General features: G+C 38.8%; 1 protein-coding gene across 1 annotated transcript in view; it reads right to left on the bottom strand.

Moving 5' to 3' along the window:
* The window catches only part of GDPD4 (glycerophosphodiester phosphodiesterase domain containing 4), a 123,915-nt gene extending 111,761 nt beyond the window's left edge, over positions 1-12,154 (bottom strand). The window contains exon 1 of the mRNA XM_065945974.1: positions 11,898-12,154. Within this exon, the coding sequence (XP_065802046.1) occupies positions 11,898-12,154 (257 nt within the window). The remainder of the gene's footprint in view (positions 1-11,897) is intronic.
* Positions 12,155-17,884: the final 5,730 nt, after the last annotated feature.

Genomic DNA, 17,884 nt, shown 5'->3' with positions numbered 1-17,884 from the left:
GTGGACGTCTGGGTTTTTTCTTCTGTTGGGCTTCCCACTTGCAGCTGTAGCAGCCATTAAGGAAAGTCATATAGCATTCATAGTTGAAGTTGCGTTTAATCCATGAATTATTTTCCCTTCTTCCTGTCTCCTCATTCCCAGCCTCAGTCTTGTTAATGTCATCCATGGTTCACCCTTTTGCTGGAATGGTAAATAAAATAGTCAGGATCCAGAAGCTCCCTCAAATGACTCCTACCCCACGATTCTACAGAAAAATCTCCCACATTGCAGGCAGATTCTTTACCAGCTGAGCCACAAGGGAAGCCCAAGAATACCGGAGTGGGTAGCCTATCCCTTCTCCAGGGGATCTTCCCCACCCAGGAATAGAATCAGGATCTCCTGCATTGCAGGCGGATTCTTTACCAACTGAGCTATCAGGGAAGCCCCAACAATGGATAGAACTTTCAAAAGTTTATAATCTAGGGAGATGCACTGGATTTGGTGTAGAAGAGTGGAGTTTCACCCTCTCCTTACCATGAATTAGCTTAGTATTTATTACACTATTTATTACACTACTACACTTAGTATTTATTACACTATTCAATGTTTAATTTTCTTACCTCTAAAAGGTACCATATTCTCTGCCCTAGCCAACTAATAGATGTTGAAAATATAAAATTAGATAATAGATATGAATGTGTTTTTAAAACTGTGGTATGCTAGTGAAGTAGCTTGAGAATTTAGAGGCATGGGTTAAGTATATGAAAAAAAATACAATCCTTGACTAATGAGTTAGACATACAAATGCCTTCCCCTTGCCATTCTCACCTCTCGTATGGCGTTTTTAAGAGTTAGCCTCAATCAAAAATGATGGAATATTCAGAATAGCAGTTGCTGAAATTAGACAAGTTCATTTTTGCTTTTGCCAACAAAAATTTGCCCCCAAAAAGGTATAAACAAATTATGTGGCATGCTACTCCCCAATGTCATTAGAACCCAGACATCTTCCAATTTGTTCTTCCATGACAGCACGTGGCTCCTTCTAAGGGTGCAAAATGGATGTTCAAGCTATATCTATCACTCCAAATGCCAACTATCAGGAAGGAAGAAGGAACAAAGAAGGGTGCTCCCCCTTATTTTAAGGACATTTAAAGAAACTGTATGAACCATTTCACTAACAGGGGCTTTCTTACTATTAAAAAAGGAAAAATAGATATTGAAAGACATCTAACTGTCACTCCTGCGTTTCCTCATACCTCTGTGATAGAACAAAGTTCTCAGACAAAGGAACTTCTAGAGAATGTGTGGAATTAGGGGAGTAAAAGAAAAAATTAAATCAAACAACAAAAATTCTTAAAGACTTGATCCCAGACAATAGTCTTTGCTCCTGGAAATTTTCTGTTGTGCTTTTTTTTTGTGTGTGTGAAAGACAATTTAATGTTGTAGTTAAGAACACAAAGTCTGGACTTCCAATTCAATATGGCTGAGTAGAAAGATGTGCAATCATCTCCTCTTGCAAGAGCTCCAAAATTGCAACTAGCTGTTGAACAACCATCGACAGGAGGATGCTGGAACAACCCCCCCCCCCAAAAAAAAAAAGATACCCCATGTCCAAAGACAAAGAAGAAGCTGTAGGGAAGTGGTAGGAGGGGTGCAATCATGATAAAATCAAATCCTATGCCTGCCAGGTGGGTGACCCATAAACTGGAGAACAATAATACCAAAGAGCTATCCCACTGTTGTGAAGGTTCCAAACCCATGTCAGGCTTCCTAGCCTGGGGATCAAACAAAGGGACAGGGAATACCTAGGGAATCTGGCCTTGAAGTCAGTGGGATTTAATTATAGGACTACCACAGGATTGTGGGAAACAAAGACTCCAATCATGGATTGCACAACAAAATCTTCCACAGAAGACTGAATCAAAACTACCTAATAGTGTTGGAGAGCCTCCTGTGGGGGTGTGGGCTGTCAAGAGCTCACCAGAGGGATGGGGGCACTAGTAGCAGCAGGATGGGAAGGTCCCCCACAGCGTAAACCCTCCTGGAATTCACTATTAACCCTATCATACAGCCCATAGACCTTAGGGTTGGGTCGCCTCAGGACAAACAACTACCAGGGAGGGAGTGTAACCCGAGCCATCAGCAGATAATTGGATTAAGGCTTTTCTGAGCAAGGCCCTGCCCACCAGAGCAAGACTCAGTTTTTCCCATTGCCAGTCCCTCCCATGTCTTACACAAGTGACTTAGTCTAATCCATCAGAGAGTAGATAGAAGAAACAAGAAGGACAGTCCTGTAGCAGCTAAAACAAAAACCATATTATAGAAAGTTAATCATGATGAAAAAGCAGAAAGTTATGTCCCAGATGAAGGGGCAAGATAAAATCCCTAAATTAAGTGGAAATAGGCAAGCTTCCAGAAAAAGAATTCAGAATTATGATAGTGAAGATAACCCAGGACCTTGGAAAAATAATGGAGAAGATGCAAGAAAGGTGTCTACCAAAGACCTATGAGAACTAAAGAACAAGCAAACAGAGATGAATAATACACTAGAATGGGAATCAATAGTAGAATAACTGAGGCAGAAAAATGGATAAATGACCTGGATGAAAGAATGGTGGAAATCATTGCCACAGAGCAGAATATAGAAAAAACAATGAAAAGAAATGAAGACAGCCTAAGAGACCTCTGGGATAACATTAAATGCACAAACATTCATATTTTAGGGGCCCCAGAAGGAGGAGAGAGAGAGAGATACAAAGGACCTGAGAAAATATCTTAAGAGGTAATAGCTAAAAACTTCCCTAACATGGGAAAGGAAACAGTCAGCCAAGTTCAGGAAGCACAGAGAGTCCTAGGCAGGATAAACCCAAGTAGCATCAAGATACATGGTATTCTGACAAAAATTAAAGACAGAGATAAAATATTAAAAGCAACAAGGGGAAAATAACAAATAACATACAAGGGAACTCCCATCAGACTATCAGCTGATTTCTCAACAGAAACTCTACAAGCCAGAAGGGAATGACATGCTATATTTAAAGTGATGAAAGGGAAGAACCTACAACCAAGAATATTCTACCCAGCAAGACTCTCATTCAGATTTGATGGAGAAATCAAAAGCTTTCCAGACAAGCAAAAGCTAAGAGAATTCAGCACCACCAAACTAGCTTTACAACAAATGCTAAAGGAACTTCTCTAGGCAGGAAACACAAGAGAAGGAAAAGATCTACAGAAAATAACCTCAAAACAGTTAATAAAATGGTAGTAGGATCATGAAAGTGAAAGTAAAGTTGCTCAGTCATGTTCAACTCTTTGTGACTCCATGGACTGTAGTCACCACCCCCCCCACCCCCGTCCATGAAATTTTCATACTGGAGTGGGTTGCCACTTATCAATAATTACCTTAAATGTAAATGGATTAAATGCATCAACCAAAAGACATACACTAGCTGGACAGATGAAAACATATGCATATACACTTCCACTTACCACATCACTCTGCTTGACCCCCTAAATTGTATGTAATTATTTTATACTGTTAAGTTAATCATGCTCCCATTATGGATTGCAGTTGTAATTATCTTTTTTATATGGCTATTGATTGTGGAAAATGATAAACATCTTTTACTATTGTGATTATGTAACTTTTAGTAACTTAATACAACTGTATCATGATTGGTCAACAGAAAAGTAATAGAACTCTATATATCTAAAACTAGGATTTAATAGAAAAATCTGCAATCATTTTTTAAAATCCAGATGCATATCAGAATTATCTTAATTTTTGAAAAACAAAAATCCCATGACTGCTTTTTTTTTCCCTTCAGAGCTCCAGATATGTTTCTAATGAGCAGTCATGTTTAAAAACAACTGGATTACATGATGACCTTTTACTTTTATATAGTTTGTTTCACTATTTTCTATTTCATATCCAGTGCTCCCATTTCACTTAGTTTATGTTTTCCAATTTCTCCATCTTGTCTTTTTTTATGTTCTTTCTCAAGTCTTTATCAAGCATAGTGGAAAAGCTTTTGTATACAGACATATATCTTATGTATTTTAGAAAACCTAAGAATTTTTGTCTAACTAAAGAATTTATGACTTTTTAAAAGATTTTTTAAATTTATTTTTTATTGAAGGATAATTGCTTTACAGAATTTCATTGTTTTCTGTCAAACCTCAACATGAATCAGCCATAGGTATATGTATGTCCCCTCCATTTTGAACCTCTCTCCCATCTCTGTCCCCATCCTACCCCTCTAGGTTGACAGAAAACCCGTGTTTGAGTTTCCTGAGCCATACAGCAACTTCCCGTTCATTATCTATTTTACACATGGTGATGTAAGTTTCCATGTTACTCTCTCCATACATCTCACCCTCTCCTCCCCTTTCCCCACGTCCATGAGTCTGTTCTCTGTTTCTGCACTGCCGCCCTGTAAATAAATTCCTCAGTACCAATTTTCTACATTCCATGTATATGTGTTAGAATACAATATTTATCTTTCTCTTCTGACTTACTCCACACCTTCACTCTGTATAATAGGTTCTAGGTTCATCCACCTCATTAGAACGGACTCAAATGCATTCTTTTTTATGGCTGAGTAATATTCCATTGTGTATATGTACCACAACTTCTTTATCCATTCATCTGTCGATGGACATCTAGGTTGCTTCCATGTTCTAGCTATTGTAAATAGTGCTGCAATGAACAATGGGATACATGTGTATTTTTCCATTTTGGTTTCCTCAGGGTATATGCCTAGGAGTGGGATTGCTGGGTTATATGGTGGTTTTAATCAGATTTTTAAAGGAATCTCCATACCATCTTCCATGGTGGCTGTATCAATATACATTCCCACCAACAGTACAGGAGTGTTCCCTTTTCTCCACACCTTCTCCAGCATTTATTGTTTGTAGACTTTTTGATGATGGCCATTCTGACAGGTGTGAGGTGATATCTCATTGTAGTTTTGATTTACATCTCTCTAATAATGAGCAATGTTGAGCATCTTTTCATGTGTTTGTTAGCCATCTGTGTCTTCTTTGGAGAAATGTCTGTTTAGGTCTTTCCCCCACTTTTTTCTCTCATTTTGAGAGCTGTCTTTTCACCTTGCTTACAGCTTCCTTTGCTGTGCAAAGCTTTTGGTTTAATCAGGTCCTACTTGATTACTTTTGTTTTTATTTCCGCTACTCTAGGAGGTGGGTCATTGAGGATATTGCTTTGATTTATGTCATCTAGTGTTCTGCCTATGTTTTCCTCTAAGAGTTTTATACTTTCTGGTCTTACATTTAGGTCTTTAATCCAGTTTTGAATTTATCTTTGTGTATGGTGTTAGGAAGTGTTCTAATTTCATTCTTTTACCTGTAGCTCTCCAGTTTTCCCAGCACCATTTATTGAAGAGGCTGTCTTTGCTCCATTGTATATTCTTGCCTCCTTTGTCAAAAATAAAGATACCCATAGGTGTATGGGTTTATTTCTGGGCTTTCTATCTTTTCCCTTGGTCTATGTTTCTGTTTTTGCACCAGTACCATACTGTCTTGATGACTGTAGCTTTGTAGTATAATCTGAAGTCAGGAAGCGTGATTCCTCCAACTCCACTCTTCTTTCTCAAGACTACTTTGGCTATTCAGGGTCTTTTGTGTTTCCATATGAATTGTGAGCTTTTTTTGTTATAGTTCTGTGAAAAATGCCATTGGTAGTTTACTACGGATCACACTGAATCTGTAGATTGCATTTGGTAGTAAAGTCATTTTCACAATATTTATTCTTCCTACCCAGAAACATGGAATCTCTCTCCATCTGTTTATGTCGTCTTTGATTTCTTTCACCAGTGTCTTATAATTTTCTGTGTACAGTACTTATGTCTTCTTAGGTAAGTTTATTCTGAGATATTTAATTCTTTTTGTTGCAATGATGAATGGGATTGATCCCTTAATTTCTCTTTCTTATTTTTCATTGTTAGTATGTAGAAATACAAGTGATTTCTGTGTATTGATTTTGTATCCTGCAACTTTGCTAAATTCACTGATTAGCTCTAGTAATTTTCTGATACTATCTTTAGGGTTTTCTATGTACAGTATCATGTCATCTGCAAACAGTGAGAGCTTTTCTTCCTTCTTTTTGATCTGAATTCTTTTTATTTCTTTTTATTCTCTGATTGCTGTAGCTAGGACTTCCAGAACTATGTTGAATAACAGTGGTGAAAGTGGACACCCTTGTCTTGTTCCTGACATTCAGCGGAATACTTTCAGTTTTTCACCATTGAGAATAATGTTTGCTGTAGATTTATAATATGTTGAGGCTTTTACTATGTTGAGGTAGGTTCTTTCTATGCCTATTTTTTGAAGACTTTTAATCATAAATGGGTGCTGAATTTTGTCAAAGGCCTTTTCTGTATCTCTTGAAATTATCATATGGTTTTTCTCTTTCAATTCGTTAATATGGTGTAGCACATTGATTGATTTGCATGTATTGAAGAATCCTGGCATCCCTGGAATAAACCCAACTTGATCATGGTGTATTAGCTTTTTGATGTGTTGCTGAATTCTGTTTGCTAAAATTTTGTTGAGGATTTTTGCATCTATGTTCATCAGTGATATTGGTCTGTAGTTTTGTTTTTTGAGTTGTCTTTGTCTGGTTTTGGTTTCAGGGTGATGGTGGCCTTGGAGAATGAGTTCAGAAGTGTTCCTTCCTCTGCAGTTTTTTCAAAGAGTTTTAGAAGTATAGGCATTAGCTCTTCTCCAATTTTTTAATAGAATTCTCCTGTGAAGCCATCTGGCTTTTGTTTTGGGGATATTTTTGATCACAGCTTCAATTTCAGTTCTTATAATTGGGCTGTTCATAATTTCTATTTCTTCTTGGAAGATTGAATTTTTCTAGGAATCTGTCCATTTCTTTCAGGTTATCCATTTTATTGCCATATAGTTGTTCATAATAGTCTCTTATAATCCTTTGTATTTCTGCATTGTCTGTTGTAACCTCTCCTTTTTCATTTCTAATTTTGTTGATTTGATTCTTCTCTCTTTTTTCTTGATGAGTCTGATTAAGGGTTTGTCAATTTTGTTTATCTTCTCAAAGAACCAGCCTTTAGTTTTATTATTTACTATTGTTTCTTTCATGTCTTTTTCACTTATTTCTGCTTGGATCTTTATGATTTCTTTCCTTCTACTAATTTTGGTTTTTTTTTTCTTCTTCTTTTTCCAGTTGTTTTAGGTGTAAAGTTAGGTAGTCTACTGAATGCTTTTCTTGTTTTTTGAGGTAGGGTTGTAATGCTATAAACGTCCTTCTTAGAACTGCTTTTGCTGCATCCCATTGGTTTTGAGCTGTGTTTTCACTGTCATTTCTTACTAGAAGTTTTTTAAATTTCCCTTTTGATTTCTTCAGTAACCCATTGGTTATTTAGAAATGTGTTGTTTAATCTCCATGTTCTTGTGTTTCTTACAAATTTTTTCTTGTCATTGATATCTAGTCTCATAGCATAGTGGTTGGAGAAGATGCTTGATATGATTTTAATTTTCTTAAATTTACTGAGGTTTGATTTGTGACCCAAAATGTGGTTTATCCTGGAAAATGTTCCACGTGCACTTGAGAACAAGGTTTATTCTTCTGTACTTGGATGGAATATCCTGAAGATATCATTGAGATCCACCTCATCTAATGTCTCATTTAAAACTTGTGTTTCCTTATTAATTTTTCATTTTGATCATCTGTCCATTGGTGTGAGTGGGGTGTTAAAGTCTCCTACTACTGTGTTACTGTTAATTTCTCCTTTTATATCTATTAGTGTTTGTCTTATGTATTGAGGTGCTCCTATGTTGTGTGCATAGGTATTTAGAATTATTATGTATTCCTCTTGGATTGATCCCTTGGTCATTATGTAGTGTCCTTCCTTATCTTTTGTAATCTTTATTTTAAGGTCTATTTTGTCTGATATGAGAGTTGCTACTCCAACTTTCTTTTGCTTCCCATTTGTGTGGAATGTATTTTTCCATCCTCTCACATTCAGTCTACATGTGTCTTTAGGTCTGAAGTGGGTTTCTTTTAGACAGCATATATATGGGTCTTGTTTTTGCATCCATTCAGCCAGTCTGTGTCTTTTGGTTGAAGCATTTAATCCATTTACATTTAAAGTAATTATTGATATATATGTTCCTGTTGCTATTTTCTTAATTATTTGGGGTTGATTTTGTAGATCTGTTTTCTTTTCTTGTATTTCTTGACTATATAAGTCTCTTTAACATTTGTTGTAAAGGTGGTTTGGTGGTATTGAATTCTCTTAACTTTTGCTTCTCTGAAAAACTTTTTATTTCTCCATCAATTCTGAATGAGATCCTTGCCAGGTACTGTAATCTTGGTTGTAGATTTTTCCCTTTCAGTACTTTAAATATATCCTGCCACTCCCTTCTGGCCTGCAGAGTTTCTGCTGAAAGATCAGCTGTTAAGCATATGGGGTTTTCCTTGTATGTTACTTGTTGCTTCTCCTTTGCTGCTTTTAATATTCTTTCTTTGTGTTTAATCTTTGTCAGTTTAACTGGCTTCCCTGGTGGCTCAGACAGTAAAGCTTCTGCCTACAATGCAGGAGACCTGGTTTCAATCCCTGGGTTAGGAAGATCTCCTGGAGAAGGAAATGGCAACCCACTCCAGGACTCTTGCCTGGAAAATCCCATGGATGGAGCAGCCTGGTAGGCTACAGTCCATGGGGTCGCAAAGAGTCAGATATGACTGAGTGACTTCACTTTCACTTTATGTCAGTTTGATCAGTATGTGTCTTGGTGTGTTTCTCCTTGGGTTTATCCTGTATGGGACTCTTTGTGCCTCTTGGACTTGATTGACTATTTTCTTTTCTATGTTGGGGAAATTTTCAACTATAACCTCTTTAAAAATTTTCTCATACCCTTTCTTTTTCTCTTCTTCTGGGACCCCTATAATTTGAATGTTGGTGTGTTTGATATTGTCCCAGAGGTCTCTGAAACTATCCTCAGTTCTTTTCATTCTTTTTACTTTATTCTTCTCTGCAGAAGTTATTTCCACCATTTTATCTTCCAGCACACTGATTTGTTCTTCTGCTTCAGATATTCTGTTATTTATTCCTTCTAGAGTATTTCAGTAATTCTGTTTTTTGTCTCTGTATGTTTATTCTTTATTCTTCTAGGTCTTTCTTGACTGATTTTGCATTTTCTCCATTTTTTTCCCAATGTTTTTTATCTTCTTTACTATCATTATTCTGAATTCTTTTTCAGGTAGCTTGCTTATTTCCTCTTCATTTATTTGGACTTGTGTTTCTAGTTTGTTTCTTCATTTGTGAAGTATTTCTCTGCCTTTCATTATTATTATTTTTTAACTTATTGTGTTTGAGGTCTCCTTTCCCCAGGTTTCAAGTAAAGTTTAATTGTTTCTTTGAAGAAGGTTAAATTCTTTCTTCCTTTTGGTTTATGCCCTCCTAAGGTTGGTCCAGTGGTTTCTGCAAGCTTTGTATAGGGTGAGATTTGTGCTGAACTTTCGTTTGTTTTTCCTCTGATGGGCTAGGCTGAGTGAGGTGGTACTCCTGCCTGCTGATGATTGGGTTTGTATTTTTGTTTTGTTTGTTGTTTAAATGTGGCGTCCTGCACAGGATGCGACTGGTGGCTGGGTGATGCTGGGTCTTGGATTCAAGTGGTTTTCTTTGTGTGAGTTATAATTATTTGATTCTCCCTAGTGTTAGTTCTCAAAGGCAATGGCACCCCACTCCAGTACTCTTGCCTGGAAAATCCCATGGACAGAGAAGCCTGGTGGGCTGTAATCTATGGGGTCGCTAAGAGTCAGACATGACTGAGTGACTTCACTTTCACTTTTCACTTTCATGCACTGGAGAAGGAAATAGCAACCTACTCCAGTGTTCTTGCCTCGAGAATCCCAGGGACAGGGGAGCCTGGTGGGCTGCCATCTATGAGGTCGCATAGAGTCGGACACGACTGAAGTGACAGCAGCAGCAGCAGCAGCGCTAGTTCTCTGGTAGTCTAGGGTCTTGGAGTCAGTGCTCCCACTCCAAAGGCTCAGGGCTTGATCTCCAGTCAGGAATGAAGACTCGACAAGTGATTTGTCATGGCATTAAGTGAGATTAAAACAAATATCCAAAAATGAGACCAAGGATGAACCCCAGACAAATGGCAGTTACAAAATCAGGCAAATAATAATTAAAGTAATGGAATATACACAGATACAAATACACTCATGAGCAAAGTCAAAACAGTCCAACAAAAATACAGTATACTGTCTCAGCAAACAAAGGAAATCAAAAATTATATTTACGAGTTAAGAACAAAACTAATTAAAGCACAAACTGGAAAACAAAACTAGAGGAAGGTGCCAAGTTGGGAATAAAGCAATGAAAACAAAACTAACAAATATGTTGAGAGGAAACGAAAGAAAGAATAGATAGATATGTAAAGTTAAACAGAGGAGTTGAAGAAGATTTATATACATTAAATATTAACTGCAAGGGAAAAGAAGAGTAGGAAAGGCAAACAAAGGAATAAACGTAGAAAAAAATATAATAGGTTTTCAAAAATTGAAAATTAAAATTATAAAAAGAGAAAAGAAAAGAAAAAAAACACGGAAGAAGAAAGAAAAAAGGGAAAAGAAAGAAAAAACTCCACAGAACTGCAAAAGCCCAATGGTGAGGCAGAAGTTTATAAGAACAATAAAAAGTGTGACTGAATATACACATATACATATACACCCATAAGCAAAATCAAAACAGTCCAACAAAAATAAAGTACAATAGATTGACCCAGCTAAAAAAGGAAACCAAAAATTATATCTGCCAGAACAAAATTAACTTAAGCACAACCTGCAAAACAAAACTAAGGCAAGGTGCCAATTGGGGGATAAGGCAATAAAAATAAAACTAACAAATATATTGAGAGGAAAGAAAAGAAAGAAAGGAAAGAAAGAATAGATATGAAAAGTTAAATAGAGGTAGATGAAGAACATTTATATATTTTAAAGATTAACTGCAAGGGGAAAAGAACAGCAGGAAAAGCATACAAGGGAAAAAAATGTAGAAAAAAATCAAAACTAAAAAAGAGAAAACAAACAAACAAAAAAACAAGGAAAATTCCACAGAACTGCAAAAGCCCAACGTAGAGGCAGAGGTTTATAACAACAATAAAGAATGTGACTGAGAAAGACAGAAAGCTCAAAAGCTTAGGTGGATTTCATAGTGCCAGTGAAATGGACAACTACAAAAGCGGTGGATAAAAAAGGAAAAAATTCAAAAGAATCTACAGGACATGTCAAACCATAAGAATAATAAATGTTTTTCTTGAGTCACTGCTGTCAGAGTCCTTTCCCTAGCTGGGAGTCACAATCCACCTCACCTCCCTAGGATGCCCTCTAATTCTGTGCTGATCTTTGGACCTGCTGTGGGGGCAACTCAGATTCTAATCTGGTCCTACTCCTGTGTTCTTGCCTCCAATGTCCACAGCTATCAGAACTAGTGAGTTTTCTTTTGTGGGAGCTCTCAATGACCTTTTATATATTCCATAGACAGAGTCTGCCTAGTTGACCGTGTGGATTTAATCTGCAGCTTGTATAGTTGGTGGGAAGGTTTGAGTCTTCTTCCTTAGCCACACTGCCCCTGGGTTTCAATTGTGGTTTTATTGCCACCTCTGCATGTGGGTCATCCACTGGGGTTTACTCTTGAGGCTGTCCTGGAGAGCTTGGGTTTGCCCCTGTGAGGGCCAGGTGTGGAGGTGGTGCAGCTGCTTGGGTTGCAGGGGTTTTGGCAGCACCATGTACTCAGGGGAGGCGACGGCTAGGGCAGCAGGAAATAATAGTGCTCCAGAAGGAATGGCAACCAGTATTGGCCAATATGCTCCAGTATGCTTGCCTAGAGAAACCCTTCCTTGACAGAGAAGCCTGGCAGGCCATGGTCTACAGGATCACAGAGTTGGACGTGACAAAAGCAACCCTGAGCGCATAGACATAAGATTTCTTTGTGCCTGTGGCAGCTCTGCCCCAGTGAGAGTTGAGCATGAAGGTGGCGCAGCTGCTTGACTTGCGGGTACTCTGGTGGTGACTAGTGTGCAGGGACACAGGTTGCCTCTGCCGCAGGAGTAATGGCCCTATCGGAGTCTTTTTCCGAGCCTCTTGTAGCTGGCGATCAGAAGGCCTCTTCGGCCAGTCTTTCTCCATAGCTCCTCCCGTTCAGGCACTTAGAGGGCTCCCTTGCCTGGGGCCCTTCTCTGATGTTCGGCACGTCAGGCACATAGAGGGGCCCCCCTGGCATAGAGGGGTCTTACTCTGTAGATCAGTGCCTCAGGCGTTTGATGGGCCAGCTTCTCTACTCTTCAGCTGCAGATGCTGGCGTGTGGGGAGACAGAGGCTATGGTGATGCTTCCAACCCCCTATGCCTGACTCTGCAGTATCACCTTGCTTCCTTGGCTGCCTGGCTTTCCTCCACTGGCATTTCCCATCAGGATCGCCTCCCTCACATCCCCTCAATCTGTCTCTCCGCAGTCAGCAGCAGCCCTCGCCCTGCAATTGCTCCGCAATTCCTAAACTCCAGCTCCCAGCTGCTGTGCCTTCCAGTGGACCAGTGGTCCCATCCGGGGTATGTATGTGTGGTAAGGACTGTCTGACTCCCATTCCATTTACACTGCCACAGATCAACTGCTTCACTCTCAGTCTTAAATGTTTCTCTTCTGACTTAGACAATTGCCCTGATATGAGGATCAGACCCCTGCTTCAGTTCCCCCACCTGCTGTTAGTAGGTCCAGTCCTACTAACACTCCTGTTTTTTCCCCTAGTTCCTTCATCCTACCGAGTTTTGCATGGTTCTATATATTCTGTTCCACTGGTCAGGTCCTCCTGTCCACTCTCAGCTGGTGTTCTGCATGCACTTCCGTGTCTGAAGGTGTATCCTGAAGTATCCATGGAGAGAAATGTACTCCTCGTCCACCTACTCCTCCACCATCTTGTTCTCCCCAATTGATGACATTTTGATTCCACTTGTTTGACATAATATGAATAGAATGATAGATTTCTATTTTAAAAAGCAGATAGGCAACAAATAACAAAGATTTACTATATAACATAGGAACTATATCTTCTAATAACTTTTAATGGAAAATAATTTCAAAAATAATATATGTGTATACGTATAACTAAATCACCTTGCTGTGCACCTGAAACACTGCAAGCCAACTATACTTCTATAATATATATATGTATATATATATTAAGAAATTGTTATTTCACATTCAGTCAGTTCAGTTCAGTTGCTCAGTTGTGTCTGACTCTTTGCGACCCCATGAACTGCAGCACGCCAGGCTTCCCTGTCTTTCACCAACTCCCGGAGTCCACCTAAACCCATGTCCATTGAGTCAGTGATGCCATCCAACCATCTCATCCTCTGTTGTTCCCTTCTCCTCCTGCCCTCAATCTTTCTCAGCATCAGGGTCTTTTCAAATGAGTCAGCCCTTCGCATCAGAAGCCCAAAGTATTGGAGTTTCAGCTTCAGCATCAGTCCTATCAATGAACACCCAGGACTAATCTTTAGGATGGACTGGTTGGATCTCCTTGCAGTCCAAGGAGTCTTCTCATTGGAGTCTTCTCAAGAGTCTTCTCCAACACCACTGTTCAAAAGCATCAATTCTTTGGCGCTCAGCTTTCTTTATAGTCCAACTCTCACATCCATACATGACCACTGGAAAAATCATAGCCTTGACTAGATGGACCTTTGTTGGCAAAGTAATGTCTCTGTTTTTCAATATGCTGTCTAGATTGGTCATAATTTTCCTTCCAAGGAGTAAGTGTCTTTTAATTTCATGGCTGCAGTCAACATCTGGAGTGATTTTGGAGTCCAGAAAAATAAAGTCACCTACTGTTTCCACTGTTTCCCCATCTATTTGCCATGAAGTGATGGGACTGGATGCCATAATCTTAGTTTTCTGAATGTGGAGCTTTAAGCCAACTTTTTCACTCTCCTCTTTCACTTTCATCAAGAGGCTCTTTAGTTCCTCTTCACTTTCTGCCATAAGGGTGGTGTCATCTGCATATCTGAGGTTATTGATATTTCTCCCAGCAATCTTGATTCCAGCTTGTGCTTCCTCCAGCCCAGAGTTTCTCATGATGTACTCTGCATGTAAGTTAAATAAGCAGGGTGGCAATATACAGCCTTGATGTACGCCTTTTCCTATTTGGAACCAGTCTTTTGTTCCATGTCCAGTTCTAACTGTTGTTTCCTGACCTGCATACAGGTTTCTCAAGAGGCAGGTCAGGTGTCTGGTATTCCCATCTCTTGAAGAATTTTCCACAGTTTATTGTGATCCACACAGTCGAAGGCTTTGGCATAGTCAATAAAGCAGACATATATTTTTTCTGGAACTCTCCTGCTTTTTTGATCATCCAGCGGATGTTGGCAATTTGATCTTTGGTTTCTCTGTCTTTTCTAAAACCAGCTTGAACATCTGAAAGTTCATGGTTCACATATTGCTGAAGCCTGGCTTGGAGAATTTTGAGCATTACTTTACTAATGTGTGAGATCAGTGCAATTGTGCAGTAGTTTGAGCATTCTTTGGCATTGCCTTTCTTTGGAATTGGAATAAAAACTGACCTTTTCCAGTCCTGTGGCCACTGCTGAGTTTTCCAAATTAGATGGCATATTGAGTGCAGCACTTTCAGAGCATCATCTTTTAGGATTTGAAATAGCTCAACTGGAATTCCATCACTTCCACTAGCTTTGTTTGTACTGATGCTTCCTAAGGCCCACTTGACTTCACACTCCAGGATGTCTGGCTCTAGGTGAGTGATCACACCATCGTGATTATCTGGGTCATGGAGATCTTTTGTATACAGTTCTTCTGTGTATTCTTGCCACCTCTTCTTAATATCTTCTGCTTCTGTTAGGTCCCTACCATTTCTGTCCTTTATTGAGCCCATCTTTGCATGAAATATTCCCTTGGTATCTCTAGTTTTCTTGAGGAGAACTCTAGTCTTTCCCATTCTTTTGTTTTCCTCTATTTCTTTGCCTTGATCACTAAGGAAGGCTTTCTCATCTCTCCTTGCTATTCTTTGGAACTCTGCATTCAAATGGGTATAGCTTTCCTTTTCTCCTTTGCTTTTCGCTTCTCTTCTTTTCACAGCTATTTGTAAGGCTTCCTCAGACAGCCATTTTGCTTTTTGCATTTCTTTTTCTTGGGGATTGTCTTGATTCCTGTCTCCTGTACAATGTCACGAACCTCCATCCAGAGTTCATCAGGTACTCTATCAGATCTAGACCCTTAAATCTATTTCTCACTTCCACTGTATAGTCATAAATGATTTGATTTAGGTCATATCTGAATGGGCTAGTGGTTTTCTCCACTTCCTTCAATTTCAGTCTGAATTTGGCAATAAGCAGTTCATGATTTGAGCCACAGTCAGCTCCCAGTCTTGTTTTTGCTGACTGTATAGAGCTTCTCCATCTTTGGCTGCAAAGATTATAATCAATCTGATTTCGGGTAGACCATCTGGTGATGTCCATGTGTAGAGTCCTCTCTTGTGTTGTTGGAAGAGGGTGTTTGCTATGACCAGTGCCTTCTCTTGGCAGAACTCTATTAGCCTTTGCCCTGGTTCATTCTGTACTCCAAGGTCAAATTTGCCTGTTATTCCAGGTGTTTCCTGACTTCCAGTTATATATATTTCTTAATATATATATTAAGAAAAAGAATCTGACTGCCAATGCAGGGGGCACAGGTTCAATCCCTGGTTCCAGAATATTCCACATGCTGTATACCACAACAATTGAGCCTATGTGCCCTAGAGCCTATGCTCCACAACAAGAAAAGTCACAGCAATGAGAAGCCCCTGCTCGCTGCAACTAGAGAAGCCCTTGTGCAGCAATCAAGACCCAGTGAAGCAAAAAAAAAAAAAAAAAAAAAAAACAACCCAAAAAGATGTGAAATAACAGGTTTCAGACAGCATATGATAAGCAGTGAACTGTAGTAATCCTCGCCTGAGGAAAACAAAGGAAGTGAATGTTATGAATCTCTCATTTAAAACCTGGATATACTTTTCCAGGGTAAAGCACTGGGTATGAAAACACAGTACAGCCTGGCAGTGTCCCAGACTGAGCAGGATAAAATGGCAGTTTAGGGAGATTAGTGTTCCCTTGTGTCTCTCCCATGTCTCCAACTGAATACTAATCAATACTTGCTTTAGAAGAACTTAGCTGAGAGTAGAGAGAGAACCACACAAAATAAAAGCAGTGAGTCAATCCCCAGGGCTCATAAAAGGCTGGCAATAGTTTCTACCAAAGCAGAAAAACTGTTGCATGTGGCACTAGGTAGGAAACTTAGAAGGGTATTTCCTCATCAGTGCAAAAAAAAAAAAAAAAAAAAAAGTTAGGCCTACATTAAAGGCTGCTATGACCTGGCAAAACAAACTTAAAGGTGAGCCTCAGAAGAATAGAAATATTAGGTTGGTACAAAAGTAATTGCAGTTTCAGACCATGAGTTTTAAATCATTATAACTAGGCTCAAACACACCTTTATTAATCAAAATAGAAACCATTACAATCAATACAGTTTTGCCAATGAGAAATAAGTTTGTTTATTCCTTTAGTGTAAAAATCCATGCTTCAGGATTTGATGAATGCTAGGAAAGCATTTTCTGCACCCTGCTGGTTGTGGAAGTGTTTTCCCTGCAAAAAGTAGTCGAGATGCTTGAAGAAGTGGTAGTCAATTGGCAAAAGGTCAGGTGAATATGGTGGAAGAGGCAGAACTTTGTAGCCTAATTCATTCAACTTTTGAAGTGCTGGTTGTGTGACATGTGGCTGGGTGTTGTGGTGGAGAAAAATTGCGCCCATTCTGTTGACCACTGCTGACTGCAGACACTGCAGTTTTTGGTGTATCTCATCGATTTGCTGAGAACATTTCTCAAATGTAATGGTTTTTCAGGGATTCAGAAAGCTGTAGTGGATCAGACAGACAGCAGACCACCAAACAATGATCATGATCTTTTTTTGGGTGCAAGTTTGGCTTTGGGAAGTGCTTTGGAGTTTCTTGGTCCAACCATTGAGCTGGTCATTGCATAAAACCCACTTTTCATCACATGTAACAATCTGAGAAGTGATTCACTGTTGTTGTATAGAATAAGAGAAAGATGACACTTCAAAACGTGATTTTTAAAAATTTTTCAGTCAGCACATGAGGCACCCACTTACAGAGTTTTTTCACCTTTCCAGTTTGTTTCAAATGTCAAATGACTGTAGAATGGTCAACATTGACTTCTTCAGCAATTTCTTGTCTAGTTCTAAGAGGATCAGCTTTGATGATTGCTCTCAATTGGTCACTGTCCACTTTCGATAGCCAGCCAATACACTCCTCATCTTCAAGGCTCTAGTCTCCTTTGCAAAACTTCTTGAACCACCACTGTACAGTACATTCGTTAGCAGTTCCTGGGCCAAATGTGTTGTTGATATTATGAGTTATCTCCACTGCTTTACAACCCATTTTGAACTCAAATAAAAAAATTGCTCAAAATTGTTTTTTGTCTACCTCATTTCTATAGTCTAAAATAAACATAAAATAAATAGCAAGTAATAAGTCATTTGCAAAAAACATAGAGAAAGAAATGTGCACTAAAATGTTTTAGGTAACTAAATTTATTTAAGAATGTATTCCACTATCAAATGGCAAAGTTCCATATAAAACCTCAATTACTTTTGCCTCAACCTAATATTTTCAAGTTACTTCACTGGGTTATGAGACAAAGGCCTAGAATATGTATTATTAAATATGGAAAGTAGGTAGCAAAGCAAAATTCACAATGCCTAGCATCCAATCAAAAATTTTGTTGTTGTTACTGTTTAGTTGCTATGTCATGTCTCTCTCTTTGCAACCCCATGGACTATAGCCTTCAAGGCTTCTCTGTCGCGGGATT

The sequence above is a fragment of the Muntiacus reevesi genome, chromosome 9, assembly GCF_963930625.1.
Source record: "Muntiacus reevesi chromosome 9, mMunRee1.1, whole genome shotgun sequence".
NCBI lineage: Eukaryota > Metazoa > Chordata > Mammalia > Artiodactyla > Cervidae > Muntiacus > Muntiacus reevesi.
This window is presented reverse-complemented; position numbering and strand designations above follow the sequence as displayed.